Source organism: Channa argus, chromosome 5 (genome assembly GCF_033026475.1).
Source record: "Channa argus isolate prfri chromosome 5, Channa argus male v1.0, whole genome shotgun sequence".
Taxonomy (NCBI): domain Eukaryota; kingdom Metazoa; phylum Chordata; class Actinopteri; order Anabantiformes; family Channidae; genus Channa; species Channa argus.
The window spans coordinates 2,069,977-2,097,906 of record NC_090201.1 but is presented as its reverse complement, the minus strand read 5'-3'; the positions used below and the strand labels follow the sequence as shown (position 1 = coordinate 2,097,906).

Below are 27,930 nucleotides of genomic sequence, written 5' to 3'. Positions count from 1 at the left end.
GAGGCTATTTTCCTCCTAGGACTGCTGCGTTATTACGTTATTACTTTTTTGAAGTAGCTTTTTAGGTACTGAATCATCAGTGGAGGCATGACATATTTGATGCAAATGGCCACATATCTGCCTCTTCGAGCATGTTATATGTTTAATACCAATACAAAAAAAGCATTATCTAACAAATTTAATCCATAAGATTGGAACCTGCTATAAATTAACTTGTGAAATCTGTTGATTTCACAAGTTTGTATATGCATTAATGAAATTAGCAATTCTGATTAGCTGGGAAGCTATGAATCAAATTGAGCAGTTATTGTTAAGTCTATGATTAACTTATAATGCTCGTTTATTACTTAATACTTATAATTGGTAGTAGCAGTGGAGAAGAGCTGCAGGAGAAAGAGGGCAGATGGGGAGTAAGGAAAGTCAAGCAACTAGATCAGATTGTGTAATAATAACTTCTCATAGTTATAATCAAACTATCATAAAGCATAGTATAATTTAAAACATTTGCCATTACTACATTGACTAAATTATATAATCACTGTTCATTATTTTGAAATTGTAGTCTCGTGATCGCAAAGCTGCTGAAAAAGACCTAGAGGAAAAACTGCTTACTGCTCTTTTTGAACTGACATTGATGTGTTCACCCCCCCCCCCCCCCCCCTTTTGGTGTATATTATCATCATACATTTGGTCCTAATTTTTATTTGTAGTATTAGTCTTTATAACGTCTTAAATTAGTTTAAAACTGTAGATACTCTGAGGACATTGTCAGTTTCAGATGTGTTCTCACCTACTAGTTGGTGTGACAAAAAGGACTCTGGGTCAATCACGGGTTTTTGTTTACAGCTCATCAAAGCCGGGTCTAGTCATATTATAGAAACAGTGCCAGATATTGTGTAGATAAGTTCAGGGCTGCAGGGCATGTAAAAACTGTTCTAAAGAGATTCATCACTCTGAAGGTGTTATTGTACAGCGAAACCTGTTATTTTCCTTTTAATTAGTAGTTTTTTTTCCCCAACATTGCCATCCTTGCTATGCCAGAACTTTAACGGTACCATCCCCAGAGAACAGCCTAATCAAAAACAGCCAAGTGCTTTTACCTATTCACCCTAAATGATAAATGAAACTCATTTTAAATGTTAAAGGTGAATACATCTTTAAGCCATTACAATACAAATCTGCCACTGCTTAACCTTAACACAAAACAAATGTGAGTTGTACGACAGCTGATAAGAGACAGGGGGGCCTTCTTTGCTGTTCATTTTGTGTGTATGTCCCTCCCCCATGGACTTTTCTCCAAAATGGCCTCTGTTCCAGTGGAAGTGAAAAGACTTTGTTGAGCCTGTTGGTAATTTGAGCCCAGTATTCATGGCTAGAGGAACAAACAAGGAAGGGCGGGAGGTGGTGGAGGAGGTAAAGAAAGGCTTTCCTTCTTCGTACGGAATTTACCTACCTAGTTCACTGTCTGGCCCAAATAGTGAGTCCCTTTGTGAGTTAGCTATGAGCGAGGCTATTTTTGTTAGACAGTGATCATCCACTGGAATAATGAACTACTATTGGTCCTGTGGAAAAAAAATCTGGATGGAGTATTATAGGTTGTAGTAGAGGCCTCTGCATCTAAATATGTTAAAAATGTGTTACCCCTTCACTGTTCTCTTTTTTTGTATTTAATGAGTCACACTTAAAGAGGAACAGATCTTGAATAACCAAACTCTATTTATTGTTTCCTGAAACATGAATCTGCCCTTTAGTATCTTTGTATCCTCCTCTGTATGTGTGTGTTCTTATTGAGGTCATTTAATTTATAGCAGAATGTGAAACTTTTGTAACCAATGGCTAGCTGACATTTCTTGTTGCTACCTACCTATGTGTATCCAGCTGAATGGGGCTGACATTCCTGTTTTGTCAGTGAGCATTGTTATACTGACCTTGACATTATTGGAAGTCCCCAGTCATCTTGTAGTTGCATTGGTGCTAGAAAGCAAGTGCAGCATTTGCTGTAGCCAGGGGACCACTACAGAAATGTCATGCATCCAGTTGCTGCTAATTCAAAATGGTTTTAGTCAATTAACCTGTGTTTGAACATTAGGGTTCTTTTTTGTTCTCTAAGCAATATTTGGCTTTTATGGATGTGTATTTGGCACATTTAGTTAGTCTGGTGTTTGCATGTATTTGCCCGGGGGATGACCTTGGTGTACAGCAAATTCTCTCCTCGGCTTATGAACAGACCGCAGGAGGGCCTCTTCTTCTTCCTGCAGCCGTGGCTGCTGCTGCCTCTAGCTCTATGTCTGCCTGGGCGGCTTAGTGAGCTAGGTGGGAGGACGGAGGAGGAGGAGAGAGCAGAGGAGTGTGGGTCAGTGTTTCAGCAGAGTGTGGTCACATGACAGGAGGGCTGGGCCTTATGTTGAATGACTCACCCTTGTTAGGTGCCTGAGATGCAAGCGCCTCCTGCTGGTTCTCTAAATCGGTGCATCCCTATGTGTAGGCTGAGTGTTTGGTGCCGCACAGGCCCTGCTTGTTTTTCTGCTCTTAAATATCCTCCTGTCCCCTCCATGCTGGAATCCTCTGTATATATGGTCAATCACATCATGTCCATATCATGTTATTTTAAACCTAGACAATAAAATGCCTTCTATTGCTTACCATATAAACGCATTCATTGTCAACATGAGTCAGCAGTTTTTTTCTCATACCCATTAGGCATTTAAGGACGATGTTTTCCTGCTTAGTGTTGGTCGTGGTCATGACAAACCTCTGTCAGTGTTCCACTGACATAGCTGTCTTGACCTCTGCACAAGTCCCTGCACTTTGCAGCATGCCCTCACTTTTAGTTTCAGTACAGGGTTAATATTTAGCAGCTTCAGTGTTTCTGATTAATCGCTGTCTGAAATAATACTGTATGTTGACTCCAAATGTCAGACACATAAATCCCAATGATTTGGAAGCGGGTAAACAATGGGCTACAGTAGAATTTTCCAGTTGTACCTGTACTCAAGTTGGTCTGCTATTGTTGAAATGGCATAGTGATGGTGCTGATTGGCTTTAAATGCATTTGCATGTTTTACAGGTAAACTATGGCCTTTTATTTAAATTATCATGCAGAAGTGTTTTTTTTTCCTTTTTCTGGAATAAATTTATACTGACAAAAGTACCTGTTAACTTTAATCTGTATTTTATAGATGACACATTGCTTTAAATTTTTTACTTTACTTGACTGTGACTAACTATTAAGTCATGCGTGTACGTATTGCGTGTATTGTTTTCTTGTAGACTGATTAGACACAATCAACGCATTGTTTTTGTTTTTTGTAGCTCTTAATAAGACATGTACACTTAGGAACTGGTATTTTGGTATCCTTTGGTCTCATTAGCAAACTGCTTCCTTTTTTTGGAGATGGGTTAGATGGATCCCCTCTCATAACCATAATCATAATGTGATTTTCCACTCATTCCATAGAGTTTCAGATGAATTAAGATCAGGATACGTAGTAGGCCGCTTGAGAATAATCAAGTGTTTGTGCATTTAGACATTTGTTTAGGGCTATTATTTTCTAGTAGCTGCTATGAGCTGTGACTAAGACAGAGCTCTCTGATACGGTAGTATGTTCCTCTCCAGACTGTGTTGATTATCATGTAATTACATAGTGCCCTGCAATGATTCAAGATGCAGCAAGACACCCTAATTACATAACTAATCCTCCTATATTTCACAGTGGGGATGGTGTTGTTTTCTTGGAAAACCATTTTCTCATGAGCATAAAGCTGATGCGACTTAGGAAAAAGCTGGTCATATTTCATCACAGCAGCTTCTATATTGTATTTCTTAATTGGTAAGAAAAGGGAAAAATTCAGTGACCACTAAAGTCACCTCAGTGTATTTATGTAGTTTGCCATTCAGTATCATCTTCTCTTGCATATAACAATAAAATATCTAGATCCTGTGGCTATCACAGTCTCTCATCTTAAATTGTAGCGATAGTTTCCTTGACTGACCTGCATATAAAGCCACATATAGAGATTCAGTATGTGTAATGAGCATAGCCCTTTGTATTCATTTCAGTGTGGAAGTGCATTTAATGCAGCAGGGCTGGTACCATAGCACCGAGAACATGCACTTGAATGTTTGTGATTGGACACTTCATCCTCCAGTTGTGTCCAATCACAAATATTCAAGGGCATGTTCTCGGTGCAATATAAACAACGTATTTCCTTCTACCTCCAGGGCTTTTATTTATTTATTTATTTTTTACAATGCATCAAAGTGTGGTCTGTTTAAACCCAATTTGATGAAGAACTTAGGTTTATAAAGATGTTTTAACATAACTAATTCCACTTATTTCTGTCACAGTACAGTATTGCTCAAATCACAAGTCACTGACGGATATACTGCAAACATTTTGTAACCGTTTTAGCACCTCTAATACCACTATTGGTTCTGCTAAATTTTTTTGTTTTAGTTTAGTGAATCTTGATAGTAGATCCAAAGGTCCACAGATGAAATCCTTCTTACTGTGATAAAACATTTATCTAACTGAGGTTCCCATAAACGACAATGTAGGGGTGTTGATTATCCTCATAAACTGAGGGTATTTATCATTCTAGAACATTTAAAACAGGTTTATGCAGTTCAGATAAAGATTATGTTTATGTAGTCCAATGTGGAAGTCACAAATGTTAGGGCGGCATAGATGTCAAAAAGCACAGATTACACAGATTTCTACTGCAGAACTCTTAAAGGACAACTTCAGTCATTTTCAAAACTGATCCTATTTTTAACAATTTACGTACAGGCAATAAAACCAATAGTCAATTGTCTCAGGCACAATGCTCCACTGGGTGACATGTTTCAGTAATGCTTTAGATTACGGCCTGTGACTTACAGGGTAAGTACAGTGACTAACTGTGTACTTATTAGTAACAATGGTGTACCTCCACAGTACCTATGGATATATATTTGTTGTTACTTGATATCAATATGCAAACTATGGGGAATAACAGGGTAGCAAGATGAGAATAAGACAAGTACCTGCAGCGTAGGTATTTTGTAGTTAAGGGGTACTTGTTAAATAGTTACATAATAGGTGCGAATACTTATGTGTAACTACTGTGCAACTACACGAAATATGTTAAAATATAGAAAAAAGCAAAATTCGAGCTTAACTGATTTGTAACATGAAATAGTGAACAATGAAAAGCCTTAAATCCTTTTGCATCTGTCACGAAAGCAATTTCCCATCGGAGATGAATAAAGTATTTCTGATTCTGAAACTGAAGAAGTGTAAGCTTAGTGCAAAGTTTAAGTCACGCCCCAGAAAGAATTGTAGAATTTATGAAATACTACTACTATTACAAAAAAAATCATGTTAAAGTTGAAGCCTATGTGGAGAAAGTCGAAGAGTATTTTTAAAACTTTTTCACGCCAAGAGGGTTTTTTTAACACACAATCAGCTGCATACTGTATAAAGGGGACACAATCTAAATGTAATTAAAATGTCTTTGAGAAGCTTTACACTTTAGTAGTTAAAAGGTTTTTAGCTTCATATCAAGCCTGAAATTTTAACTGGAGAGTTATGGTATTTAAAATAAGGCATGAAGTACTTGTCATCCTTTGGATCGATCTGGTATTCTTCCCTCCTTATCTTTTGCTTTTATTGTAGAAAAAACACTTCCTGTGAGTTCTGGGGTCTGAGTGTTTTTAAATTCACAACCCCCTTATGGACCACCTATATTTTGAGACTCTTCTGCTGTCATCTTGTGTTTTTATATAAGTAATGCAACTTTAAAGTGAATGAAGTGCACTAAACTGAAGACAGGCCAGGCCCCCTTTTCAAGAATTTTATACTTTTAAAATGATTTGCTTTGATAACGTCATCAATGACACCATCAATGACGGCACATAATTGCCTGTGAAGCTAACTGGCTTTGATGTTTGCGGAAGCAACATTGTTTCAGTTATTTTTGCAAAACCTTAAAACCCTTGTGCACAGTGCATTTTCTTTTCGGAAATGCTTTTTCTAGTTTTTACTGACTGCCGTCTTCTGTGCGTTTTTTGACGCCTAACTACTTCAGCTTGCTTTCATCTGGAAACACCATTCAAACTTAATAACGTTCAGCTTATAAAGGACATTTTTGCCTGTATAAGGCTGTTTAATATCTTTGATAGTTTTTAAGATTTGTTTACTTTTATACTTTTAAAAAATTATTGCTTCGGTGAAAACTTCATTAACATCACATAACTGCTTCCAAAGATTTTAAGTCTAACTGCCTTTGAAGTTTGCCTAACCATTGTGTATATATATTGTCTCAAAGCATGGAAAACCAATTTAAATCAGTTGAACTTAAGTATTCTTGATAATGTATTAATAAATAAATATGAATATTAAATATTTTATCTAAAAATTGACCGTAAACTCCTTTTCCAAACGTTGTTATACAGTAGGTACTAAGTAGTAAGGACTATAATTTAAAGTGGCGCTTCTTACCCTCGTATTTGCACCCGTCATGTAATTATTTAATAAGTACCCAAAAACTATGAAAAAAATGATATTTTTCTTATTTCATCTTCATACCCTGGTATTCCCTAAAGTCGAATACTGTTATGAAGTGTACCATAGGTTCACTGTTTTTACTAAAAGTACACAGTACATTCACTTTAACTCTGTTAAAAACATTTTTTGACCAAGCTTTTATGAAGAATATGTCAGCCAGAAGAGTAGTGTGTGTGGCTGATGGGCTTTATAATTGTTTTTGGATAACAATAGAGAAGGTAATTTATGAAGCATCAACTTGTGGGCTGCCAAAACCCACCTCCTTAAACTATCTTCGTCTTTTCAGAATAAGCAACAATTAGGATGTTTTCACTGCTTCTCATATTGATTCTTTGGCGCACACCAAAAGAATTCAGGGGAACATGACAATAGTTTTAGGTCAGCGTCAAGAATAATGAAAGAATGAATTGTTTAAAATTTGACGTTACCAACACGTCTGTAACAAGAAATGCAAAAATGTAACTGATATGTTACATGTATATGTATGGTAGGTTTTTTCAAATTCAATATTTTCAAACCATTCCATTTCCATTACTAGGAAATTTGGAGACACAAAATCTGCCTTTTGGATTGGCTCAGTCAGAGCCCAGACCCCAACCCAATGCTGTGGAAGGACATTAAGAAAGCTGTTCATACTCCTAAAATTGCGGAGTTGAAGCAGTTCTGTAAGGAAGAATGGTCCAAAAGTGCTCCTGAACGTTGTGCAGATCTAATCCACAGCTAAAGAAAGCGCTTGGTTGTTATTGTTGAGAAGGTGGTTCGTCTTTGTATGTTTAATGGGTGTGTTCATTAAAGACAAAGACAAAAATATTGTTAATATGTGACTTTGGTGAAGAACGGTTACAAACGGTGCCATTCCACATTCGTGCAACCACACTATATATATGTCTGTTGTAAAATGGTAATAATGTGGTTGCTAATTTAAGCCTTGCCACATTCAAGCATTAATTTTAGTATTTGTGTTGAATGATCTGCTAGCAACACTAACAGGTCTTGGCCAGGTCACCCTTAAAAATACAAGTTTACCTAATAGATGAATCTCCAGGCTGTGTTTGTGTTAATCTGTCTATGTTCTCCTCTCCCTTTAGGTCCCCCATGACCGTGAGCCGTAGGCTACGGCTCAGCGGCACCCCACCTCTGGAGTGGTCTGTTGCTGTAGTTGGGACCCTGTGATTTCTATCCTCCTAACCCCATTCCATCCTGCCCATCCCTTCCCTCCCCTCCCCCCCTCCCCCCTTGCGTTGCTGTGTCGGACGTCATGAGCATAGTAATCACGCTGGGAGTCACTACACCTGAGACGTCTTACTCCGATATGGCTGCTGGATCAGAGTAAGTACCCCCGAACCAAATAGATGCTCTCATCTTGTAGAATAATGAAAACCTCTTTGGCATACTCGATGCTTTCTGTAGACATGGCAGCATTGCTGATGCAGAACAGCTGTCAAAAGTTGCAAATGAGAGGAAAGCGTCGGAGGTCCTCCTTCTGTGGGGGGCAAAAACAATTGGACAACCAGTGTTTCCAGTCTGCATTCAATAAAGGTCAACGGCTTTCGGCTTATCCCTTCAGGGGTCGCCAGGGGTGTTCCGCACGTTGATTTGGCATGATGTTTTTTTTTTTGTTTTTTTTTACGTCGGATCCCCTTCCTGATGCAACCCTCCCCAATTTCTACCGGGCTTGGACCAGTGTCTTGCCCAGAGACACTTCCACATATAGCTGGGACCGGGGATCGAACCACTGACCCTGTGGTCCGTGGACAACTGCCCTAATTCTGAGAAAAGTCAACATCACGTGTCTCTGGGAATTTGCCTTTTTGATATTTCTGACATCATTTTGGAGGACAGTGTGAGAGGCCATTGTTTTCACCGTCTGGCCAAACCTCAGCTAAAGGGCAAAAGGAGTTGCATAACATAATGGCCGCTGACATTCCATGTCCTAAATTGGTTCTCTTAGGCTGGAGAGCAACTTCAGGATGTTGGCGCCACCTAGTGATGGACTCATATCTTTTAATGATGACGCTACACCAATTTACCATTTGAACCATTGTTTGTAAACATTATTTGTAATCATTTCCTCGTTTTCCTTTTTTTTTTTTTTTTTTTTTTTAACCTTTTCAGTCCTGAGTCAGTTGAAGCAAGCCCTGCTGTGAATGAGAAAAACTACAGCCATAGCTGTGGGAGCGCACAGAGTCATGGGTATCGGGGATTACCATATGCTGTGAGTTCATACCACTTTTCTCCAATCATCAGTTGCATGTCATTGTATGAAAATTTTTAAAACAATTGTATTAATCCAAGTTAAAATGCCAAAACACAAGCTAAAATAATCAAATCAAATCTTTCCAATCTTCTGTTTTCTAAGCTTTCCTTGTTCCGTTAAAATAGAAAAGCTGTTAAAACTAAGGATTGTTCATGCTTCTAGTTGGATTAAATTAATAAATGTCTGTCCTATTAGGCTTCTGTAACCACAGACTACTTCCGTTATTAACAGCTGTACTGTTTCACATACCTGTTTTTTTTGCCCTCATTTTCATTCGTCTCCATTTTCCGTTTTCCTTTTTTGCCTGTCCACCCGTTGTTTGAAGATGCAACAGTCTTCCGTTGTATGTTGTCAGGATCACAACTATGGCGCGCCCCCTCCCCCCACCCCACCCGCCTCCCCGCCCTCCCACACCATCATACCTCGCATGGATCTCAACGGCGTGGTACACAGCTCGCGCTATCACGAAACTGATGACACAGCTGACAGCGACAGCTCCTCAGAAGAGGATGGGTCCAGCTGGTGTCACTGCAATATGATGCCGGACGGCCTTCTTATCAAATGCGACTACTGCAGGTGAGAGATGGAAGATTTTTAACTTGACCTTTGTCTGTTTTTAAATGCTAATCTGTAATTGTTGTTGCAGGGGACTTGACAGGAGGAAAGGAGCAGAAGGAAAACACAGGAAATCAGAAAATGTGTCGGGTACATTTGATTTCATATCTTAATTTCCTAACATTACTCTTCAGAGAAGTTTGAGAATTACTGTAAGATGTTCTTTCCCAACCACGTCACCTGATGATCGCTGTATTATTTTTTTGGGGGTAGCGGGTGAGAGCAGTGCAACTGAGAGTGGCGATGAAGAGGTCTCACCCTCGACCATCTCGTACACTGCCACCCAGCATACGCCCACAAGCATCAAACTCACTGTCAACCGGGTCAAAAGGAGCAAATCCAAAAAGAGAAAGAAGAGCACAGAAAAGGCCCGTGGAACACCAAAGGGCAAGAAAGTCAAGGTTGGCAAATAGTTTGAAGCAGAGTAGATATGTCTAGCAAGAGTTCGACAGACCCAATATCGAGGTTGTAACAAGCTTTCTACTGTTTTTGACTGTAGAACAGTGGCTGCTCCAAATGTCATTGTATTGATCTTGTGTTAATTTGTCACCTTTAGGCTTTCAGAGAGGGTTCTAGGAAGTCTATGAGGATGAAGGTAAGATTAGAGATAATTACTTATCTAAAGTTATGCATATGTGTTATCACAGTGTTTTCCTCTTTCTTAAAAAACGCTCTACTCTCACAGTCAGTTCCATCTAATATTTTGCCTAGAACTCAACAACGGACGCCAATGTACTGGATGAGAACACCGCAGAGGGATGGGAAAGCAGGATCCGCCAGTGGACAGACGAGTATGAGGAGGCTCTAGCCAACCAGTACAGCGCTGATGTTCAGACATTGCTGCAGCTTCACCGGGCTGCCAGCACCACAGTCTCAAAGACCGAAAGCTGCATCACAATGCCTCCTTCCACCACACCAATACATGCCTCAGTCGAAACTATGGACACTATTAACCGCACTGAGCTGGCCTGTAACAACACAGTCCTGGGCTCACAGATGCAGGTCAGCCTGACTCTCCATCCAAACTCACTAGTGTACTTGGAAACAATATAAAACAATATATATTTGTTTTCTTGAATTTTAAATGTTTAGAGCTATTAAGGAAGAACAAAAACACATATGTATGCGGAATTGTACTACACTAAGCACTCAAAATGTTATTCCATGCTTACAAATTACAATTTACTCCAATGTTTGGAGTTGATTTATGCGCATGAGATAAGTGCATATATAGAAAGCCAGTATCAGTGCCTGAATAACTGTCCAAAGGTGTATGGATCACTCCTTAGGAATACTGAGATGCTGTAACCAGGTATGAAGGGAACTCTAATTTACCGTTTTAAATTTCCTCGAATACATTGTGAGAGTAAATGACACCCAAGAAGACCTGAACACCTTTGTATACAATTTCCCTCATGCATTGCACTTAGCCAAGGAATAACACCTGGTGGGCCCCACACCACATAACAAAACTCTTTAACTCAGTGTGCTCACAATGGTGGTAAAAGCTTTCAAGCTGATTTTGCTGTTTTGTGCCTTATTTGTCTTTGCCTAGGTGAAGCATTTGCTAATGACTAAATGGACTAAAGAATACTAGAATTCTAAAGAGATATTTATTATATTTACACAATAACAGCATTTGACTTTGCCATAATGGGACATCGAGAGTAGATTATTGGCTGAACATGGCAATTTTAGACATTTAAAATGGAAACTGCAATAAAATAGGGTTAGAGTAGAATCTGAACAAGTTTTGAAGTGACAGTTTATGTCACAGTACGGGTGAAACTAGCAGTGTGATCTGCCAAGTCTCAAGGGTATTTTCTACACTTTGGAGTGACTGGAAGATCCATCACTTAAAAATCGAAATGGAAAATCAGAGATTGCAAGTTTATTGTCAACTGAATAATACTGTGAATTGCATCAGTTCTTTGGCATTGGGTTTTTGGGCAGTTGCAGTTCCATAATTTAATATTATATTTGATGTTCTGTTTGTAGCTTCAGTTGGGGCGGGTAACACGAGTGCAGAAACACAGGAAGATCCTCCGAGCAGCCAAGAACTTGGAACCAGACACCCTTATCATTGAATATCGAGGAAAGGTCATGCTCAAACAACAGTTTGAAGTCAATGGGCACTTCTTCAAAAAGTAAGCAGAAAAAGTGTATGAATGATGCCAGTTAAGCTTGTTACATGCTTTAAAATAATTCTGGTCTCACTTGTGTTTTTAAGCTTTGGAATGGTACCTGGCTTTGATACCATTGTGTCCATATTTTCTAGGCCCTACCCTTTTGTTTTGTTTTACTCAAAATTTAATGGTGTTGAGATGTGTGTTGATGCACGGACTTTTGGAAATGATGCCCGCTTCATCAGAAGGTCCTGTACGCCCAACGCAGAGGTCAGACTTTACATTTTCTAAAATTTATTAAGAAGCATTACTGGAAAGTTGTAATGAACAATTTGTCAGTTTGTTCTATTTCTTTTTTTAATAACCGTAATCAATTTGCCATCTGTAAAATTTCCCAGGTTCGACATATGATTGCCGAAGGCATGATCCATCTTTGTATCTACGCTCTGAACCAAATTACTAAGGACTCTGAGGTCACCATTGGATTTGACTATGAGTTCAATAGCTGGTCAGTACTAATCCAAACCCACCCTTCTGTCTTTTCTCTGTCTTTGGACCAGCAAGAGCCTGAGGCTCAACCAGACTCTTTTTATAGAAAACAAATCAACTCATATCCAGCCATTCATTCACCTAGGAGATAGCAATGGTCCAAATACTGTCTAGAAGGAATGTTAGTATAGGCAAGGAGGTCAAACATTTTTATTCTTCTTTTATTTAATTTTTTAAAATTAAATAAACTGACCGAAATGTTCTATGAAAAACAAATCAGATGTTTTCTTTCTATATGTTTCAATTTCTGGGTGGATTAAAATCAAAAGATCAGCAGCTTTCGGCTTGTCCCTTCAGGGGTTGCCACAGCAGAACATGTTCAGCACGTTGAACATACATCAGATGCCCTTCCTGCTGCAACCCTCTCATTTTATCTAGGCTCGGGACCTTGAGGGCTGGGCAGGGCCACACCTGGTGGGGTGGGATTCGAACCTGCAGCTTTCTGCATCCCAACCCAATGCTCTACCACTAGGCCCCCTTGGGGGGAATTAAAATATATTTATCAATTAGCTCCTTTCAACAGCTGCATTAGTACATTTCCCATTTGCAAATAAAATGTTAGAGCAATTTTTTAAGGCTAAGTTCTTTTTAGCTCCAGTACAGTAATGATCAGCAATCTTGTACAATACATTATACTATGAAATGTTGCATAGTATAAAGTATACCCTTAAAATTCTGCATGTCAATCTTTCCCTGTCATCTTGTCTGCAGTGCTCTCAGCAGGCAAGAAGTCAGTTGCTAAGGATGACAGCATTATGGCTGCTTGTACAAAGTGTTGTTTATTTAATTCAGGATTTGTATAGCTATCCCAACTTCAGCTGTTTGATTTAAAATCAGTTCTCTTAAAATGAAACCATAATTTGAGATTAATATATAATGCTTTTTCTACAGCCATTAATGTTTTCATAATGTTTCATTTGAATACAGATACAAGATCAATATTTTGGTGACCTCCAAAAAATGATTTGATTCATTAGTAGTGATGCTGCTATGATTCTAGATCTTTTGATAAACTTTGATTTTCACTATCAGCAACATGTAGAACAAATCTTAACAATGAGATGTGCTTAAATTAAACTAATTTATAAAAATGACGGGAGTCAGGATCGAAACAGGGCCGCAGAGCTAAATGACAGGCACAGCAGTAAAACGTTTTATCCACGCTATCTCCCACTTTCCTCTTACATTGCCACCAAACTAATATGACCACAAGAACATATGCTGACATGGAAAATGGAAACATTTATGGGTAATGTAGCCATCAAACAGAATACACTCTACCCTTACTGCATTCTATGTACTCAGTTAAAACTAAATCGCCGTTGCCACTATGGCAGTTCTGCCCCTTGCTATTGTTCTGTTCCTCTCCAGCACTTACACACAAATTACAGTTCTCCCTGTAGAATGGGTTCCTTTAAAGGAAATGTATCAGTGTTTGTACCTTGTAGGTAAAATTCCATTTAAAAATTCTTGTTTCCTTCTACACTCATTGTAGTTTTATTGCAGGTAGAAGTGTTAGACCTCTCTAGCACAGGTGTGAAGCTCATATTAGTTTTCTGTTGGTTTGAAACTTTAGTTTGTGTTGTTCTCTTATCTGGAATCTTCTCCATTGTAACCGCCCCTTTTCTCATTACAAACTACCAGCAATTACAAAGTGGACTGTGCCTGCCATAAGGGCAACCTGAACTGCCCAGTGCAGAAGCACAACCTGAGCCCTAAGGATGGTTTACAGAATGCAACCTCTCTGTTGCCTCCCTCTCTTCTGGTTGGTGCTGAGACCCGACAGAGAAAAGCCCGGAGGAGGGAACTGGAGGGCTGCCTGGCCAGTGACTGTAACCAGACCCTCAACCAACACCAGGAGGCCAAAGAACTGCAGGGAACAAGTGATGCTGAGGTGAGTGTGTTTTGCATTAAGTAAAGTTACAGATAATAGGCTGACCGTATCCTTATTTTAAACTGTATCAAACATTAATAAACAAGTATGGAGGAATTAAGTGTTCTAAAAACTGGGAAACTAATTTCTAAAATGCATCTAATACCAAACCTTGCTTCTGTTCAGTATTGGATACAACATTAACCTTATGTGTGTTGCCTGTGCATGTGTAATTAGGAAAGACTGCTGGATGAGGTGAAGGTGGAAGAGGGAGAGGATGGAGAGGTGGATGAAAATGAGGTTTCCAATTCCAGTAGAAAAGTAAGCTATTGTTGGATATTTATGTTTTATGTGATGATGGATTGTAATTCCACAGATACAGCAGTCAATAAAAAATATAAAATGTTTTAGGTAATTCTCCAGCAATGCCTATGTAAACTCATTGTGTCTCTGCCCAATGCAGACATTTAACAGCCTTGAAAGGAGGCGGAGGAGGGTGGGAGGAGCTGAGGTAAAGGAGGAGGGTACTGAGGATGGGGCGGGAAACCCCACAGGCAACACTCCCATACCTAACAACACTGGAGTCGGGGTCAGCACACGACGCACCACCTATGTCATGGTCAGTGAGAAGAAAACTAATCGTTTAGTCTCTTTGGTGGTGTTTGTTTTAATATGCATCTATTTAACCTTATCTCCTAAAACATTATCTTACAGGAAGCTCCATGTTCTGAGGAAAAGAGCTCATCACCCAACCTACCTGCCCCAGCTGCTGCTCCGCCTAAACCTGCGCGACCTACCAAGCCTCGACCCAAAAGTCGGATCTCTCGCTACCGGTCAAGCTCATCGCAGCGAGCCCGACGGCAGCGTCAAGCCCTCGCCCAGCAGGCGGCAGCAGCTGCTGCAGCTGCAGCGATGGCGGTGACACCATCATGTGCTGAGCATGGGGCTCCTCTGGATGAGGAGGGATCTCAGGGTCACTGTGGTACTGAACATGGCCATGGAGATAGCGGTCTGGGATGTCACCTTGTAGATGGAGATGGTCAGGGCCTGAACTGCATAAGTAGAGGAAACCTGCGCTATCCCAAGACCAAGAAGGTTAGAGAGCGTTGGACTTGGTAGAAATTATTTGTTTATTAATTTAATTATTTGTCTGTTTTGTAGTTAAGTGAACCATTTCTTATTACTGATAACTTTTTCTATTTTAAGACTATACAGGGCTAACAAATAATGTTTTTCTCTGGTGTCAGTATCTCGTGACTGAGTGGTTGAACGACAAGATCCCTGGAGGAGAGAAGGTCCACCAAGAGGTGCCTGTCGAGCGCCCGCTGCGGATAACCACTGACCCCACAGTGCTGGCCACCACCCTCAACATGCTGCCAGGTCTTTCCCACTCATCGTTTATCTGCACCACACCCCGACACTATGTCCGCTTTGGCTCCCCCTTCAACCCTGAGAGACGCAGGCCACGCCCTCTCCAAATGGATGGCACTTATGGCTGTTTCAAAAAGGTAAACAATGTAACAAGGCATTTTTTGAAAAATGGAGAGTAAAGTATGAAATTATATAAGAATATGATCATCCTAATGCTTGGCATAATGCCTGGGGCAAGTAAACTCTGATTGGGCATGTGGAATGCAGTTGCCCAAACGGACAAAGGAAAATTAATGTGACTGTCTACAGTGTTTTCCAAATATTGATTTATGTGTGTCACCACATATTGATTAAAATCTTACTTCACTGAAAAGCTGCATACAGCGCGTCTGATCTACAAGTGTTCACAATCTCTTATTTCAGGTCGACTCAGAGACCAGATCATTTTATTTATCATTTGATGCTGTCTTACCCGTTTGCTAACCACAGTTGCTCCGACTTAATGTTTTTTGTTTGTTTGTTTCAAAACTAGAGATTACATAATTATATTAGGGCAAGTGGTCTAAAAAGCTTGTTGTCAATCCCTGTGTTACAAGTCAGTTCTGATGCTGCTCTGTGTGTACTTGTAATAATTAAACTTCTGTGATGCCACATTAACCTCCGAAGGTAGTAGGTAGGCAGGTAGGAATTGAAAAAAAAAAACATTTGTGATTTAAAGTTACTTTATTATATTTGATAACAAGAAACGGAAGCCAACTGCAAGCTCTGCTCTACTTAAGGCTTAAGATCCACTTATTAACAGTCATACTTGTGTTTCTCAAGATTTGTTTTAAACATGCTTAATATTTGTAGCTGACACTGGCAACAACTGATAAAGATCTACAGTAACTACAGCTTTGTTTCACCTCCATATTCTTTTGTAGACTTTAGAGTCTGTGTTGTCTGTGCCTCTTATTCAAGATTCCAAACCTCAAATCTGAGTTTTGTAGTTTATCTGTTTAACATTTCTTTTTTTGATGAAGAACATGAAGAACAAGCACGATTTTCCATTCATGTGTGATTTCTACGTTTGTGTACATTAGCACGTTCAGTCATTAGGTGTAAACATCACAAAACAGTATTACAATATTTTTATTTTTGACAAAAGAAGAAGAAGTCTGCAGAAAATCTATTGTTAATCGGTCATAAAATAATTGTGCCTGTCTACAAATACAAACTTTATAAACGTGATATTCCTGTTCTTTTGACACAGCGATGGATAAAACAGGTGGAGGATGAGAGCTGTTCAGCAAGTGTGGAGGATGGCACAGAGTCTACTTCCTCCCAGCAGAGTACCAGTAGCAGATCCACACCCAACCCCCTGTCCACTGGTATGTACATACCACCATCAGATGGCGACTCATTTAACGCCATCTTGCTGCTGTATTATTTACTATAGTCACCAAAGTTGAAAGGTGTCGTCAATTGAGAAAGTTTTCAGACCTGTTGACCTTTTGTGCACATCATATACTATATTTAATTTAATTATATATAGTTAATTTTTTCCATCAGTCTACACTTAGTAACCCTGAGAACTTGATTTGGAACATTTTTGCAACTGAATTTTCGCCTTTGCTGTGGTCGTCCAAATTGTAGTTAGGCTGTTTGCTTCAAATGTCTAGAACAGGGTTGAATTAACCAGTTACTAAATGAAAGATGTAGTATTTTGAAGGTATTTAATAATGTACTGTTGTGACTCAAGTGACTTTTATGTTTTTAAAATCCCAGACGTCAACGCTCCATTTAAAAAGCGCCGTTCCAAGTATATGGCTGAGATGACACCAGCACAGTCAGACCACCTGCTTCGCCCTCTGTCACCCATCACACCACCACTCCCAGAGGACCCCCTCCACTCGATGATCCACACTTCCATTGGCTCCCTAATGCCTAATGGCCTGACCTACTCACCTCTGCCCTCCCTACCTGCCAGCCGCTGCAACACACCGCTGCAATTTGAAGTAAGTGCACATGTACATACAAACCTTCAAGTACAACTTCTGACACTAGTTCATGAGAAATGTGTAACCATCGGTTTCACCAAAATCCAGTGAATAAACTGGATAAATAGAGTATTTATCTCAGGCAGTTGTACCTTCTGTACATAGGTCAATGTATAAAACCTGTTACAAAATAAAATTTCTGTAGCTGTTAGTCTCACTACATATTTTGTCAATGTACATGGGTAAGCTGCCCAAAAATAAATAACATTTCAATTTTCTAACAGCTTTTGCTTTTCTCTCTAGAACATATCATCCCCTGAGACATCTCCGGTTCACCGGCCAGAGTCCATCTCACCTGAGGTGTGTTCCTATGTCTCTTAGCTAATTGCTGAAGCAAAATGTTAAATGCTGTTGACTGGTTAGTGAGTCTATACATATTGAATATTTTTTCTTCTCATTCACTCCGTCCATTCTGTGTCTTTAGCCATGTCTTCAGCCAGACTTTGAAGTCCCTCGGCATCAGGTTCCAGACCTGTCTCTCCCCTCAAGCTTGGAGAGTCCTGTGGCCCTGAACTCAGATGACTTCTCTCTCTCTGTAGGCCACGATTCCCATGTTTCATCATCCGGGGGGACCAGTACCCTCAATCCAGTTCCCTGTCCTTCCTCAGACCTAAACTCCCACAACAGGGAGCAGGCATTCAGAACAGAGTTTAACCTCATATACACCTGCTCGCCTCTCAATGCAAACCTGGGGAACCCCGTAGCCACTGATCGCCACCTGTCCCAGTCAGAAGGAGGTTTCTCCCCTGCAGAGTCCTTCCACAGTTCCTTAAGTGTCCAGGGCCTGATAGGAGATGCAGGCCCAGGCTCTATGTCACCCTATGCTGATCCTCATTATGGGGGAGGCTACTCTGACAGTGGCACACCTCCTCACACCAGCAACCCACCACAAAAGAAGAAGGCAAGTTCTACACATCTGAACAATGGGATTGTAAACAGTTTTTCTTTATTTCTTAATTTTCAGGTTAAGGTTACAGTGCGTTAACATGAGACTCTGAATCAGTCCCCCATGCCCAACTCTCCCTCTTGCTGCCCTAAAAACTGCTTTGCTTCTCTCTTTTCACTCCACCACACTTTGCACAGCCCTTCAGGTAGTTGTAGTTACCAAATTGCAATACATAAGAATGTTAAAAACTTACTGATTAAGCAGAGATTGTTGCTGTTCTGATTGGTCAGAAGAGTGAGCCTCACTGAAAACGTGGATATCTCTGCACTCCTGTCTGTACTCTTCAGTGAATTTGTGTTACAGAAGGCTTCCATAGCACCTCTCCATCTTAGAATAAGAAGTGTTGCAGCATATTTCTGTAAAAGTATTTGAGAAATGTTGCTCACTGTAACTTTAATCTGAAGGAGTTGCATCTGTTCTTCTCAAGCTCAAATGCCTTTGAGTGTGATATGTGCAAAAATAAGCCAGACACCGTGATGTGCTTTTCCCCTTGCTCTGTGTCTCCCTGTTGACTTTGTCTTTTAATGTATCACTTGATGCTTTGTGGCACATGGACAAATCCAAAAGCAACAGACATTTAAAAGAAACATATTAAACAATTTTATGTATATATCTGCTATGATTCCAATACTGTAGCTTTGAACTTCCTCCCCCTTCCCTCCCTCCTTTCCCCCCTCGCTGCTCCTTGACACTTTTTGCCAAGTCTCTCTTCCACTTTTCTTCCAAGGCAGAGGGCCAACCAGCATACCATTAGTCTGCTGACAGGAAAGCCAGATTACCAGGCTATAGCTGTAAGAAGTGAATACAAGCCAGTACAAAATATGGTGAATATTTTCCCTACAACTACATCTTTAGAAGTGTGCATGTAAATATTGTTTCTTTGCATCTGCATACAGCACCCACCCCATGCTCCAACAGCTCCGTCCCCTCCCCTCCTCCAAAAAGACATTAAATTCTGACTATAGTTTTGAGCAGGAGCTTTGATTTATTATTCCATTTCAGTCAAATTCATTAAAATGTGAAAAGGCTCATTCATTGCCGACGGTTCATGAAGTGATGGTGTCAAGATGAAGCCCATGCTTTCTTGCTGCATCTTATCCATGTGTCTTTGCTCCATCTCATCCACTGCTCTTTTCCAAACGGACCAGTGGTCTGCCCCCGTCTTCTTGTCTAGCCTGCTACTAGTGACGTTTACAGCTTGTAGTATCACAAAAAACTATGGGAACAGTCCAGGCTGTTGGTCCAACTTAGAGTAGGACAGAAAACAGGTCATGAAGAATTTGTTTGAAACACTTGAACATTTGTAAATGTGTACAAACACCCTCTAGCTCCTTGTTGTCTAACATGTACCAATTAAAGTTGTCAAAGGTACCACTCCAAGTCCTTCTTATGACTTAAAAGTGGTCCGTATTAGGAGTCCAACATGCCAAGTGTATAATAATAATTTTCTGGTCAAGGACTCCTGTTCACCAAGCATTTTTCAATACATTGCTGTTCCATGCTGTGTGACTTTCAGATAAGTTGGATGATTTAGAATTAAATGTACACTTGTAGTGATTTCTGTAGTAAGTTTGTATGGACCAGCACAAGCAGAGAGATAATCAGACGGGTCCTAGACTGGACAGTATATCAGGTATTGAAACAAACAATGTATTTGGGGTAAAGTTGCAGGTACAAAATGTAAGCACACTTAAAAGAACAGCTGCAACAAGTGCGGTAGTTAAAGTTGACCATTTACTTTTAACCCTATGTAATTGTAGCTATGTATACCGTTGTAATTGGAAATTCACTTTCATATCCATTATGTTATTGTAAAATGATGCAAATTGTGTGATTCCCTAAATAATTATGGAGCTGATTGTATACTTTATAAAGGGGATTTCATTGCAGGAACTTACTTTAACTGTAAACAGGAAGTTCCTGTAGTTTCACATAACCTGAACATGTAGAGTAAAGGTCAGTATTGGTCGTCTTTTCCACTACATTTATTATATTTGCATTAAGCTGGGTACAACAATAAACATCCACACCAGGTTATATCTGTGTTTACCTCTATCCACATTAAAAGGCCAATACATAGGAGGACATTTCTTCTGCTGAGATGCTTGGAGAGCTAAGAGGGCTTCATAGTAAAATGCTGTGCTACTTCACAGACCAGGTAGTGGGCCTATCCACACTTGAGACTGGTTTGGAAAAGCTTAGATTTAGGGGAAGAAAACGGCTTTTTAGTCTGGAAAGACAGCCAAACTGTAAAGCGAAAGGTGAAGTTAGACATTTAAGCCCCTTAACGTAGATGTGGAAAGAGTAGTCCATATTCCCGTCTATTCAGTTGGAGGAGAATCACCCATTTGTCTTTCTGTTGGTGCTTTATTGGGGATGGAGGTAAATTCAGAAACCAAAATTGCCACAAGTAAATTCTTGAGAGGAGAGTCAGCTTTTAACTTTTAACTAAATCCTTAGCCCCACAAGTACACACCCTCTCTCCCTGCAAGTCTCCCTGCAAGTTCCTTGAACTTTAGTATTACTTACTGAGGGATGCTGACATTTCCAGGACTTCTCTCCAAAGCAGGTTAAGTTCTTGTGGTACATGGAAATAGTACTTTAAAAAAACACAAGTACCTCTAAATTAATGTATCAACTTAGATGTTTGATGCTTGGTGGTAGAATTTCTAGATGGTCACCTCTAGACTCCTGTGTTCTTAATCTTAATGCAGTTAAGATTTAGTCAACAGCCATCAGTGTCAGTATCTGACCATGTGGTCCTCATCCTGCTCCCCTGCCTCCTTCATGTACCCTCCCCCTCTCTGTTATGACCACATTAAGCTGGGATGAGTGCCCTCATTCTCATTGTAAAGAGTTGTAGGTGTGTGTGTGTGTGTGTGTGTCTGTGCGCGCTGGAACTTTCTTTGGATGTTGACATTAGTGTTTGTATTGTTGCAGCGTGGTTTTATCATGGTGTGGTGCATTTGAAGTTGCCTGCTCGTTCGTCCAAGCTTTCTGTGCTGTATGGTACTAACAGTGCATTGAGAACATGCAGAGTGCTCTACACTATGATGTATTTGAGCCCTTCTCATGAGTGGTCGTCTGTTAATGCAATGGAACACAAACAAAATGCGTACATTGTCATTTCCATGTCTGAGATAATTTCTATGGTGATTAAGTTGTTTTTGTTTTGTTGAACAGTGGTAAATACAGTTTCTAGGTGAGTCCTCTCTGGTGTGGTGCATGCAGTCTGCCCATCACTCAGTGCTGTTTTGGTGTATGATGTGACACTGTCAGCGGCCTGGCATTATGTGAATGATGTGGCTGTGTAGCAGTCCTTCAACAGCAGGTCTGTTACAGTGGCTGTCCTCTCTTTGCTGCCTTAGGTATCTCTGCTGGAATATCGTAAGAGGAAACAGGGCAGCAGTCGTGACTCGGAGCCCGTCGGCAGCAGCTCCTCACTCAGCAGCACCCCCACCCGACTTGGCTCCCACTACATCCAAGAGTCCAATCAACCCCACGCCCATCAGCCCCCACCTTCCCCACATAGCTCATTGTCTTCCTCAGCACACACTACTCCTATCCCACAGATTGAGGAGGTCAGTCCTCCAGACCACCAGGGCCCTTCATTGCCCTCCAGACGGCAGGACAGCAACAACCAGTGGTGAGAGGCCCAGACCTAAAGCAGTCTTACGTTGTTCAAGATTAGTTCATGACAGATGACCTCTGGATTTGCACTTTTTACTAGGATGGTTCCTACTACTGTTGAGCGTTTGAGAGAAGGCCAGGGGGGTCTGGAGCGAGTGCTGAGAAGCATCAAGATGGAGCGGACTTACAAGAGGAGTGATGGCTCTACAGAAAAAGAGTCTGGTACGAAGACATCAGAAATGTCCAATTGGGATCCAGGGTGAAAAAGTCATAATAATAAATAAACTCTACTTCTGATGTGTCTGTGTTTTCAGATACAGATCGATATGAGATGCAGGCAGCACCTATGGCTTCTCCAATGAAGAGTCCACACAGATACAGTCCCTCTGTGTTCTCTTATCAGGTAGCTGGTACAAACTATTAAAGACACTTGTTCCTCAAACACTAGTGTAATTTGTTATTGAACTTTTATAAAGTCTTTTTTAGCACAAATTTGAAATGTGAATGTTCTTTGTAAATGAAAATCATTGTTAGCACCTGCAGATGGCATTTTAATTTGTGCAAGTGTCGCTTGCATTTTCTAATCATGGCATCTTCCATAGAAGTACTTTTTGCTATATGACATAAAGGCAGCCTGACTTTTATTGTCACAGATTGGTAATGTGTGTGTCTGTGTGTGTTCAGTCATCAGAAAGCCACCGGCAGACTGACAGCCCGTCATTCCGCCAGCAAGCCTCCAATTCTCCATTCCGAGGTTCTTACAGTCCCTCATCAGGCCAGAGCTTGTACCCACGCCTCTCCTCGACCCACCCAGGACTGTCCCAGGACCACTCTCCATCCTCCTACCCCAGTCACACACCAGCCCCCACCTCGTCCTTAGACTCCAGGCCATCAGCAGGGTCCATACACCAGCACAGTGGCAGCCCTAACATGGACAGGGGCCAAGGCTTTGGCAGCAGCCAATTAAAAGCCAGTCTTTTAAATAGCAGTGGCCTGACAGGTGCTCCCACCCCAGGATTGCGGTCCCACGGGCAGGATAAGATAGACTTGGGTGCCCAGACCTCCAGAGGAAATCAGCAGCAGGTGTCTCGCAGCCTTACATCGGGTGGCCCCGGCCAGTCACCACTGCAGGCCAGTTCCAGGCTGCTATCTGCCTCTGGACCAACACACTACCCACAGAGAGGGACAAGCCTCAGTCAGTTCCAGCACTCCTCCCTCCAGGGACCTGGAGTAAGGACACAGTCAGGAAGCTTTTAGGACCTTGTTTAAAAGTGTGTGAGTGTGTGTGTGAGTGTGTATGAAGCTGCATTACCTCCTCAACCCCTAAAGCTGTTGTGAAATGGGCCTCAGGGAGTTTGGGGAGGGAAAATGTATAGACCTAAGAGGAGCAAGGACTTCTTTATGGATTTCTTATTTGCTTTCTCATTTTTCCCTCTTTTTTTTTTTTCAGAAAAAAAAACAAAACAAATTACCACATTCTATACCAAGGTAATCATTGACTTTGGACACAATAATGGAATTAGTGGAAAAAGCAATGGATGACACCTTCAGAAGAAAATCAACAAAATCACATGTAACTTGAAATTCATCCGTGTTCCCTCATGTGCCGGACTGTGCAAACAGGCTTTATAACAGCCGAAAGTCCAAACGTTCACACAAATGTCTGTACAATGTTATAAGAAGCTGTACCTGTCATCATGGTACCCAGGTTGGATAAAGCTGAGATGCATATGTACCTGTGTTTTTTTTAATTCTCAAATTTTTTCTTCTTCTTCAACACGTTACTCTTTGGTAAGTGGCCCAGTCTGTGCTGCAGTAACTCTGAATTTGATTTGGTTTGGATGGGGGGGGGTAATATATTAATTGTCCGTTCTAAAGGTGCATTACAGAGGCGGGGAGGAAGGAGCCTTCCTTGGATAGGATCATTCCATTGCCAAGTTCCGTGTTCTTTCACTAAATATGAAATCTGCCCCCACCCCACGCCCTCTGTTTTTTTTTTTTAATTTTAATTTCTCCCTCAAAGTTCTCTGTCTGTTCCAATGTTTTCTTGTTTTTAATTCTTATCTGTTTTCTTATCTCCACTGGACTATGTTTAATTTCAGTTTAGGACAACTTCACTGTAGACTTGTCATTTTGTACTTGAGACATACAGGTCTTATGATTCATGGTGCTGCATTATTGTTTTTTGATTTTTTTTTGTTGTTTTTTTTTTTTTTTGTTTGTTTTTTCCAATAAATTTGAAATCCGGTTATGTTCCCCACATATGGCTGCATTCATCTTGTCATTCAGTCAGTTCATCTGAGTCATTTTCAGTTCACACTGATTATACATTAGGAATAGAATGCAGAGGCAAATTATCTTTTTTATTTTTATGGATTTTCAAATGTGTATTTTGGTTTTTTTTTTTGGGTTGTTTTTTTTTTCCTGACCAATCCTTGCATTCCAATTAACACCAAGGAAAACCAAGAAGGGGATCTCTGGCAGAGGGCTCGGATTGTTTATAAAACCAAGATAAGAGCTGCTATGTCCTCCTGTCAGAGCTGCTACCCTTTCTATAGAACATTGTATTTTTCTTTTTCCTATAACTCAGATGTTGACATACTGACTTGTAAGAGAAAGCCAGTTCTCGTGCCGCCGCAGTGGGACCTCAAACCGACATTAAGCTGACAGCTGGGTGGCAGCAGGAGTTGCTCTCTCTTCCTCTGACATTTTCCTTTTGGGACCGAATGTGGGAAAATGGCCACGTTTGTTTTGAAGACTTCAAGTGACCGACGGCCGAGTCATGTGACTTGACTCCACCTACCACTACAAACCCCCCCCTCATGTTCACCAACACACAGAAGGGTACTCATGTTACACCAGTGGTTTTATAAAAGAAACAAGTTGTGACCCAAAATTAACCTGCACCTTACAATGACAGATACAAACTAAAAGACACAATAGGACGATGTGTGATTATGTTTACTTGTATAGAAAGAAATGTGATATAGACTTGTATGGAGAAAAAAATTATAGTACACTGACTTTATCGCATGATATTTGTTTTTAGGGTCTGAGTGTCCAGCTTTGTCAGATGGTTGGAAGCTAATCATTGGGTCTCTTCCTGAGTTCCTCCAACAACCTCTACATTTGTTTTGTAAAGATAATTCTGTTGGTTTTGTTTTATTTTTACACAGATCATAGTAGTTAACTATGTCAATTGTTCCCCTCCAAAAGATTTAAGAAGCAACAGATGTAATGCATTTTGATAATAAAATAATCATGATGGTAATGTATTTTGAAAACTACCATTGTGATGTCATTTGAGGAAGTCAGTTGTGTGTCTTGCACTTTACTGCAGTCCGAGCTGTTATGTTATACACTTACAGTCCCTTTATTAGGTACACCTGTTATAACTGCTCCTTAATGAGCAAATATTAAATCAGCCAATCGCCTTTAATGTGGCTTGGTTGGTGGAACCGGACCGGCTAGTATGAACATTTCAGAAATTGCTGTCCCACTGGAATTTTTACACGCAACCATCTTGAGGGGTTTACAGAGAAAGGCCTGAAAAAGAGAAACTATTCAGTGGGTGGCAGTAGGCTTGTTAAAAAGAAAATATCTTAGTGAAGCCACAGGTCAGAGGAGATTCACCAGACTAGTTGAAGCTGGTACGAAGGGAAACTCATAATAATAACGGGTGTGTGAGAGTATTTTCGAACACGTCGGACTTTGAAGCAAATGGGCTACAGCAGTTTAAGGACCACACCAGGAGCCACTCCTTTCAGCCGAGAACAAGAAACAGTTGGCAAAAGCTCACCAAAATTGGACTCCAGAAGATATTTGGATGGTAGGGTCAGCATTTGGTGTAAACATCGTTGTATCGAGATTGTGTCGGTGTAATGGTTTGGGTGATATTGTCTTGGCACACTTTGGGCCTCTTGGTACCAATTGTGCATCATTTGAAGGCCACAGCCTACCTGAGACTATGTCCATCCCTTTATACCCACAGTGGACCCACATTCGGGTGTCTTCTTCCAGCAGAATAATGGGCCATGTCACAAAGCTGGTTTCTTGGATGTGACAATGATCTCCTTACTTAAATGCCCTCCATTCCATCCAGGCAGCTTTGAGATGTGGTGTAACAGTTGGATGTGCAGCTAACACATCTGCAGTACAAACTAATTGATGACATCATGTCATAATGGAATTTTTTTTTTTTAAAAAAAGGTTTCTAAGACCCTGTTGAATCTATGGTGAAATTAAGGCAGTTCTGAAGGCAAAAGAAGGTCCAACCCAGTACTAGCAAGGTGTACCTAATAGAGTGTCCAGTGAGTGCATCTCAAGTGTTTAATTCACTTCTTGTGATGTCATTGCAGCTATCTGATCTGCAGCAAACACGGCATTGATTCGTTCAATGATCGATTCTCTGTTAGTTACCGGTTTATGTATGCAATTATGACTGGCCAATCGTTTGGTGCCGTCACTGATCTGGAAACTTTGGTGCTAGCTCATAAACCATCAAAACATCTACATAACACATAATGTGTGTCTTGGGACCAGGAATGAAAAAACCGACAACCATCTCAAGTTGTGCTTGAAAGTTTGTGAACAGTTTAGAATATTTCTTCGTCGGCATAAATATTTAAAACTTTAGATTTTCACCGAAGTGCTAAACCTAAGCGAATACAATTAAACAAATGAGACAAAAGTTACACATCATTTATTTCTTTTAGAAAATGACACAGTCTTTTCAGTTTCAAAACATTTTTTCCCATTTAACCTTTCTTTCGTTTAGACTTAAGGTCACAGATGCGTATGGTTACATTTTGCTGTAGAATTTGCTTGTACAACTCAGGAGTCAAAGTTCAATCAATGACAGCAAACCATCCTGGTCCAGACACAGCGGAGAAGGCCAAAGTCATTCCACCATGTTTCACAGATGGGGCAATGTTCTTACGCTGGAAAGCAGTTTTTTTTATCCCCAAAGAAAACGCTTTTCAAACCACAATCTTCTACTTGTGTCTGATCTGTCCACAGAACATTCTTCCTACAGTCATCTGGTTTATCTACGTGATCTTCATCAACTGTTAAACATGCAGCAGAGTTCTTTTTGCAGAGTATAAAACCCATTGATGTTCAATGTCCTGATGGTGGCTTCATGAACAGTGACAGCCACTGCAGGGGAGGCCTTTAGTTTCCTAGATGTCACACTGGGGTTCCACCTGTCCATTCCCCAAATTACTTGCTCTTGATGTGATCAATCAACCGGGGGAGAGTGATGAGTGTTAAATGGAGTCCAAACTTTTGCAGCCTGGTGAGCATCAACAAACCTGTGTTGTTCAGGTCAGACTTAGATGGTGAAGAGCCAGATTCCTCTTCGTTAAGACGGTGCCCTAGATTCAACACCTGGCTGTCATCGCACTGACTGAAACAACTAATGCACAAAACTCTAATTTCCCTTTCAAATGAGGTTCACAAAGTTTTGCCACACACATTCAGTTGTTGAGGTGAGTTCTCTTTATGTAGTTTTAGGACTGGGGTGAAGATCTGAACATGGTTTAGGTCATTTATGCAAAAAATAACCACCACCACACCACTAGAAATGTTATGATGCATCAAACCCTGAGTGCATATGACCCTAGAAGAGGCCAAAGGTCAAGCGTTAAATGCTTAGTTTCTGCCGTGGCTCCACAAAATTTCTATTACAAAAGAACATTTTGCTCGACTTCCTTTAAGAAAATAACCGAGTTTGTGTACTTTTACTCACTATTATATTGTGTTCACTATTTTGCTCACTAACAAAACTTTACTAACAAATAATTAAAGTAGACTAGCCATTTAAGATCTCAGTATAAATATGACAAAAAAAAAAACGAACCCCTTGATCAGCACAGGGAGAAGGTTGATGCATTTGTCATTCATGCAAACTGACCATGAAATTATTGGATCCACTAGCAGTTTTGCAACTATGGGATTTAGGAAACGCTCTCATCT

At 40.4% G+C, this 27,930-nt stretch overlaps 1 protein-coding gene across 6 annotated transcripts in view; it reads left to right on the top strand.

Moving 5' to 3' along the window:
* The window catches only part of setd5 (SET domain containing 5), a 39,183-nt gene extending 14,875 nt beyond the window's left edge, over positions 1 to 24,308 (top strand). For 2 of the 6 annotated variants that reach the window (XM_067504800.1, XM_067504799.1), the window contains exons 2-26: positions 7,637 to 7,877; positions 8,664 to 8,763; positions 9,131 to 9,381; positions 9,452 to 9,510; positions 9,634 to 9,821; positions 9,977 to 10,015; positions 10,132 to 10,422; positions 11,419 to 11,567; positions 11,699 to 11,816; positions 11,945 to 12,054; positions 13,740 to 13,989; positions 14,206 to 14,289; positions 14,432 to 14,587; positions 14,683 to 15,063; positions 15,216 to 15,476; positions 16,592 to 16,709; positions 17,107 to 17,336; positions 17,622 to 17,678; positions 17,803 to 18,279; positions 19,056 to 19,148; positions 21,693 to 21,970; positions 22,055 to 22,176; positions 22,269 to 22,357; positions 22,639 to 23,184; positions 23,405 to 24,308. In XM_067504800.1, the coding sequence (XP_067360901.1) occupies positions 7,807 to 7,877; positions 8,664 to 8,763; positions 9,131 to 9,381; positions 9,452 to 9,510; positions 9,634 to 9,821; positions 9,977 to 10,015; positions 10,132 to 10,422; positions 11,419 to 11,567; positions 11,699 to 11,816; positions 11,945 to 12,054; positions 13,740 to 13,989; positions 14,206 to 14,289; positions 14,432 to 14,587; positions 14,683 to 15,063; positions 15,216 to 15,476; positions 16,592 to 16,709; positions 17,107 to 17,336; positions 17,622 to 17,678; positions 17,803 to 18,279; positions 19,056 to 19,148; positions 21,693 to 21,970; positions 22,055 to 22,176; positions 22,269 to 22,357; positions 22,639 to 23,184; positions 23,405 to 23,446 (4,560 nt within the window). In that variant the 5' untranslated portion in view covers positions 7,637 to 7,806 and the 3' untranslated portion in view covers positions 23,447 to 24,308. Of the gene's footprint in view, positions 1 to 7,636; positions 7,878 to 8,663; positions 8,764 to 9,130; positions 9,382 to 9,451; positions 9,511 to 9,633; positions 9,822 to 9,976; positions 10,016 to 10,131; positions 10,423 to 11,418; positions 11,568 to 11,698; positions 11,817 to 11,944; positions 12,055 to 13,739; positions 13,990 to 14,205; positions 14,290 to 14,431; positions 14,588 to 14,682; positions 15,064 to 15,215; positions 15,477 to 16,591; positions 16,710 to 17,106; positions 17,337 to 17,621; positions 17,679 to 17,802; positions 18,280 to 19,055; positions 19,149 to 21,692; positions 21,971 to 22,054; positions 22,177 to 22,268; positions 22,358 to 22,638; positions 23,185 to 23,404 lie in introns of those variants that run through there. The other 4 variants (XM_067504801.1, XM_067504805.1, XM_067504802.1 and 1 more) reach the window with 4 other exon arrangements.
* The last annotated feature ends 3,622 nt before the right edge of the window (positions 24,309 to 27,930 follow it).